Below are 6,684 nucleotides of genomic sequence, written 5' to 3' on the forward strand. Positions count from 1 at the left end.
CAATGTTAAATCATATCATTGGCGCCTTTTTTTGTTTTAGTTGCTTTGTCCTATTTGCCTCCAAAATGGTGGGGGAGATTTTCAGCAAAATATGCTAAAGACTAAAGTGGGACTCCATCTCAATCCAATTCAATGCACCCTATGCTTTTGCTTAACCCATTAAATCCTTGTCCGGTTAAGTCCTCAAAATGGTGGGGGAGATTTTCAGAAAATACGCTAAAACTAATACCTTTTGATCGATTAAGACCCTTCTATGAGTCCTTAAACTGAAACTTTTAGCAAACAAAAAAAATGTCTTTTAAAAGTATAATTTATTAAATTTTGGAAAGTAAAAAAAATGAGCGTTATTAGTCACTACTAGAAATTTATTTTATAGCCTCTGATTTGGAGGCCACGGCAAAGGAAACTAGTGGCATTTTGCTTCAATAGGCAGTGTTTTGCTTCAATATATAGGCTAATACTCTAGTAACGGTGGCTACTGATGAGATGAAGGCACGAACGTGCAGTGGCGTCTATGGTGAAAGCACCAGTACTCCCCTATCCAACTTCTCTGTGTTCGTAGCAGGAGCGCGAGAGGTTAAATATAGCTTGTAGGAGCACAGATGGATCGATCCCCTAAACGATACACATTTATTTGCTAATTAGAGCTTGCTTAACAGTAGTTCCTAGGAAGTTGATCTCAACTCTTGTACATCCTTCCCGAGTTCTTTCAAGACCTGTCAAGATAAAAGAGTGAAAGGCTCACTAATTAAACATGTTTGTTTTAGGTTAGTAACTTAGTAGTACCAAGAAGAATAAAAATTAAATGTTTTAGGACTCACTATCTTGGTTTCTTTAAGCGCAGCTTCTAATGCTTCGATCTTCTGCAAAAATACAACAAGAATCAGTATAATTTTTGCATAATGTGTTGAACTGTACCCCGAAATAAGAGCGCAATCGTTAGTCCAAACTTGCCTTCTTCAAGTCTCCAAGCGCTGCTTCCAAATCCTGGATTCTCTGCGATGCAGTGCCACACAAAATGAATTATATCAAACAACCTATCACTCCTTTCAAGTTTTATGGTTCTTAATAAATTGAGATCTATGCAAGTAAGATTCTGGTTAAAGGAGCTGCTTAATAATTACCGTATCGCGCACCAATGCCTCTTCTGATCCCTGATCACCGTTTTCTTCACAGTTGTTTAGCTCGTTGCCAACTGAAATCGCCTGAAAGATATAGATGAACATTTTTTCTCAACTATATTACTGTGTAAACGCGGTACCTTCAAAGTATAAGCTCAAAAAGTTGCATTAAAAGTACACTTGGGAAGGAAAGCTATTAGAATTAACAGAAAGCAGAAAACTGATGACCTGAAGCAGTTCTGTAATTTCAGGATTGTTCCAGGGTCCTCTATCACTGAAAAGGCATCCCCCGTAATCGGAACAGGTGCAGTTTCCACCCAGAAAAGTTGGCAAATTACTGCAGAGAATTGAATTTTAACCAAACAATTATAAGGGGAGTTTAAGTAACATTTTATGTGCACCAATATATGAAAAGTTTTTCTTTTTTTTCTTTCTTTGAATTTGCACTAGATTATTATGTATACCTTTGATCAACAACATCAAACAGCTCACTGTGATAATTGTATCCCAACACCTGCAATAGTGATCTCGTAGATTTCGAAAACAATTAGTCCATCATCTGAAATTAATGAAGGTGCAATGCAATGTCTCACTACAAATTTATACCCTCGAGAAAAGAATCCTTACTTGAATCTTTGCTAATGTTCTTGCATCAAGGAAAGCCTTCACTACTTTCCACAGCATTTTAAACCCGGATCCAGCGTTGACGATAAAGAGGCAATTTAGAGTCTGAAAATATCAGCTGCCTCAAAGTCATTAAGATGAACATATACACGCATATGTTGAGAAAAATATAATGTCCTAAGCTCCAAACTTTCCATCATCAATTTTTCGAATGAAAATATACCGCCTTTTAACATCCCATCGTCTATGATGCTTATCTTTCGTTTGGCATCAGTACCGTGGGAACAATGACAACCCACGTACCTCTGGGTAGTAATTGCTATCAATCTTCTGAATTTCCATAAAAATATATCTGGCAGGCTTTGAGAAATTAGCCAATCCCTAATCAAACGCACAAAGTTCAAATATATTAGAACCCTAAACCCTAAGCAGCTTGAAGCCCTAACCAGCAAAATCAATCTTTTTGGAATATAGAAAAAATTTCAAACATGGATGACGGAGATAAGACTTGAAAACTCCCCTCTGGTTGAGACATGCTTTCGAAAGGTTTTCTCTAGATGGAATATAAGAAAGAAATACTCACCACTCCATGCACATCCAAAATACTTGTTGTAGATGCTACATGCCTCTTAGCTGCAATCGAACACGCAGGGTATCTCAAATTTAATGTTTTCTCTTGTTCGGAAACGTGATACTTGGTGAATCTTTCGAGGGTAGTTACTTGCAGAAGTTTGTTAAGGTCCACCATCCCGATCCTTTCGATGTATACTGGTCTACCATATCGGTCTACACCATGATATCCATGGGGATAGCATTTCTTTACCGTTTCATACTCCTCAAACTTAAACTCCTGCAATGAGGAACCCCACAATTAATTGTTGTTTCGATTAAGCCACATAGCGCTAACTAACTCGAACACTTGATTGGGACACAGAAAAACATAAGAATTGACAGTAAGGGAAAACTCATGTCAAGAATCATCTTGATGAACTTAGAATAACATCTTAAATAAGATTAAGTAGAATCATTTAAAAAAAAAAGAGAGTTGGCCTTTTGAGTACCTTGTGTTCCAAGCTTCTAGGTGATCAGTATTCTTATTAACCCAACTATCATAATCTTAATTATCATGATTTAAAAGAGCACGATAGCGCATATATTTTTTGAAGAAATGGGGCTCCGAAAATCAAATAGGAAACCACTTTCCAAATTTGGAACAAGGATATAAGAAAGCAACTGCATTTATGTACTCTAAAGGAGCTAGGAATTTAAAAGAGAAACCTGCACTGGTGGGCTATAAACAAACCTAAACGAAAGCGTCTCAAATCCGTTTTCCGGCATCGACCTTTCCTAAATACCGAACTGATTCTATTACTTATTGGATTTGATGAGATTTCATGCTGTAAAATCAACGTGATAGAGTAATATTCACACTTCATCTAGCAAAAATAAAGTTTAGTTTGGAATATTTCACCTTTGGAATTTCATCAACCTGATAATCCTCACGCCACTTAAGATAAATCAAGAACGCATCTTTTGCTTTCACAAAATCGAAGTCCCTCATTCTAAGAAACCTATATATCATCATCAAATAGAAATATTAGAAACAATTTATCTTAAATTGATAGTTGCAAATCATTTCTTATATTTGAGAACATTGTCCCATCAAATTACTAATTACCTTAAAAGGGTATGATAATCATTATGCTGTGGAGGAAGCTGACCCTCAATAAAAAGCAATTCTCTGAAAGACTCAACATATTTTTCATCTTTCGGATCATGAACTCCTCCGAGAACCGTTTTGAAGCTCCTACTACTACTCCCTCCGAGCCTCTTGAATGAGTCCCGAAACTTGAGCGGATATGACAGCATTGTCTTGAAGCCTAAGTTTGACATTATAGATGAATCAGGCTTGTTTTTCTCTGGGGGAGGGAGATGCCAATGGCTTTCAATAGGCGGATGAAAAATTTTCGTCTTCCCTGGTCTCAACGCGATATCTCCGTCACCATCTCCAACACCTTTAGATATGTATATATCCCTGTCTTGTTTTAGTTTATGCATAGGTAAAGACCAAGACCAAAAATATGCCCTTATGCAATCCAACTTTAAAGGTTAGGACATTAAACAAAGTATATTGTGTAATGTTTGAAGGGGAAGAAGCTTGATCTTATTCTTGCACCGATCACACGAAGAAACTGCTTTCAGAATTTCAGTGAAGCGGTTGTCAAATTCGAAATCACTCCGCATAAAATCTATGAAAATGAGAAGGGAGAGATCAGCAAGCAAAAGAAGGTGCAGAGCTAACATAAGTAAATAAAAAAATAAAAAGATACGGAAGGAAAAAAACGAAAAAGTTAAAATTATGTTTGATTGGGTTGGGTTTGGGTATCCAATTCCATGCTTTGCTTTGCACCTTCGAATGATTAAGCCTCAAGTAAAGCTCTGTACGTAATTCTGCTTTCTCGTGTTGATGAAACGGCCTGTTTGTTGCATTTGAGTTAATTAGTTCCACTAAAAGTGAGATCATATTCTACTAATTAAGCAACATGTTAACATAATGCAATAAGAGCTTGTCTACTAATTAAGCAACATGTTAACATAATGCAATAAGAGCTTGAGCAAATTAGAGCAGTATGCTCATCTGCAGACTCTTCTGTTCGAATTCTCATTTCTGTAGTTTAGATTGTAATCACCTTAAATCAATTGAAACACATGTTTATTTCAGATTAGCCACACTACATAGAGCTTTTTCTTTCTTTCATTTTTTTTACTTCAGAATAATAAAAATTTTTAAAAATATTTTCATCTCACCTTAAATCAAGGGCCCAAAAGGCCCACTAATTCTGTTTGGCGGCTATAGGGAGAGGGACGTTTTTAAGGTGCGCACCTTGCTTGCGGACTTTACATGCAGACGAGAATTTAACGGTTGCGAACTGACGAGCTCACACGTAGGACGGGGTCTTTGTGACCCATTGTAATTTATGCCTTTTTTTGTGTTCACTGGGTATGTTTTTGTCGAAGAGAGTTTGGACTAAGAGTTTAATTTGCGCGAGGGAGGGAAAGAGAAGCAAAGAGAGGTACTCCGTAGCTAGTGAAGGGTGTGAGAAGTCGATTTCAGGTGGATTAAAACTCAGTTTTTAGTGTCACCTGGTAATTCTATATCTTTAATTTTTTTTTTTGTTCACTGGGTGTGCTTTTTGTTGTGTTCCTTCCTAGTGTAAAAATATGGTTAGTATAATAGCACAAGTAAGGGTGTCGAACCACAGGGACTGAGTGGACCTCTATAAATTGCTAACTTTGAAAGAACCCTAACTAAAGAATGAAAGTAACCAATTGAGAGTAGTTTTTGTGCTGTAAACTTAATTAAATTAAAATGCAAGAATGTAGCAACGAATAATATATTGATGAAGAAGCAAGGGAGATGAGGTCAGGGATTCGAAATCACCATTACAAAACCAATTCCATGTTTATAAAGTTATGCCGTATTCAACTACCAACCTGTTCCCTGAGTTCGTTTTACATATATATGATCAGCCATTTGATGTGTGGTTTTGATTCAATTCTCCTAATTTGCAACCTAATTGGGATGTTCAACTTCGGTTCCTAATTAAGAGTCTTTAGCATGCAAGAAAACGTTAAAGAACCAAAGCAAATACATGGCAGGATGTTTGCATAGCATTCTCTTCATTCATTCACATGTCTACCAAGATTAAGCATGATGTTTACTATAATCTTGATTAAATGATCTGTAGTTAACCCTAATGGTGATCAAACATTAAAATCAACAAACAAATTTAACAATAGATTCAGTGAATGAAACAACAAGCAGATTGATGAACTGAATACTTCAACTTAAAAACATGGATCAATTTTGCAAGGCTACATCGAAATCCCTAGCCATGAACTTAGTTACACATCATGTTCACATAAATTAAAATGAAAATACACAACATGAGTGAAAATAAATTCTGGAGAGGAAACCCTTGAAGCAATTCTGATGTAGAACTTCTCCAAGAACAACCTTCTGCAATGAGTCTTCCGTAGTGGTGAAACTGTCTGGAATGGCTAAGGTTTTTCTTAAGAGAATGAAAAGAGAGGAAAAATAGGTAATCAAAATTGTGTAATTTGCCAAGAATAAAAAAGGCATGTAAAAGTGGCTAAAAGGCAAGTTTTTATGGGGCAAAAAAGGCTGGAAGATATTCCAAAGTGATCCAAGCAACTTAGCCTTTATTTTGCACGTTTTTTCCCTTATTTGGCACCTCCAAATCAGGCTAGATATCCCAATTCCTTTCCCATTCTGTTCCTGATCTTCTAACAAGCCAGATTCATCTTGGATTCTTTATTTGGACTTCAAAACAAGTAACAACTTTATTTGGGCTCCAAAACAGGCCACTAAACTTCTCTCCACGTTTGAATAAAGATCAGCTCCAAAAAGGGCATGTTTTCACTTCTTTTGCCTTCAAATTGATCCTAAGGTACATGTAACTGCACACTAACAAAAAATAGGGTAAAATGCAACCAGTTTAACTTTAAAACATCACAAAGATACTAGAAAGGGATGGTATAAATGCATGAAATATATGAGTTATCAAATACCCCCAAACCTGGTTTTTGCTAGTCCTCCAGCAAAACTATTACTAAAAACACACAAAAACAATAAAATCTAACTATACCACTTTCGCTGGCTAAACGATTGCACTGAGCATGTGCAACAAGCCTTTAAACCTTTAAGTGTCCCTAATCGAAGGAGTTGTGTCTCCTGAGGGTTTACAGTGATGACGCCCACAAACATCTATAGACTCTGCAAACAAATTGGTTAAAGCATTCTTGAAACAAACTAATACAAACCAATGAAAGCTTAGTCATACATTCAAACCAAAAGTCTGCCACTTCAAAGAATCGTATCCTGTGTAAAGTGTAAAAATATTACTCCATGACTCAT

The 6,684-nt window shown here is 36.4% G+C and overlaps 1 protein-coding gene across 1 annotated transcript; it reads right to left on the reverse strand.

The window, feature by feature from the left end:
- Window positions 1-294: 294 nt before the first annotated feature.
- LOC103440576 (phosphatidylinositol/phosphatidylcholine transfer protein SFH11) lies at window positions 295-4,070 on the reverse strand. The gene is made up of 11 exons (XM_008379275.4): window positions 3,424-4,070; window positions 3,217-3,316; window positions 2,329-2,595; window positions 2,049-2,126; window positions 1,749-1,850; window positions 1,586-1,635; window positions 1,350-1,458; window positions 1,125-1,205; window positions 955-996; window positions 822-863; window positions 295-716 (listed from the first exon to the last, which is right to left on the reverse strand). Exons 1-11 carry the CDS (start codon window positions 3,801-3,803, stop codon window positions 666-668), a joined length of 1,302 nt encoding a protein of 433 aa, XP_008377497.2. The 5' UTR covers window positions 3,804-4,070; the 3' UTR covers window positions 295-665.
- Between the last annotated feature and the right edge of the window lie 2,614 nt (window positions 4,071-6,684).

Source organism: Malus domestica, chromosome 04, assembly GCF_042453785.1.
Source record: "Malus domestica chromosome 04, GDT2T_hap1".
Taxonomy (NCBI): Eukaryota; Viridiplantae; Streptophyta; class Magnoliopsida; order Rosales; family Rosaceae; genus Malus; species Malus domestica.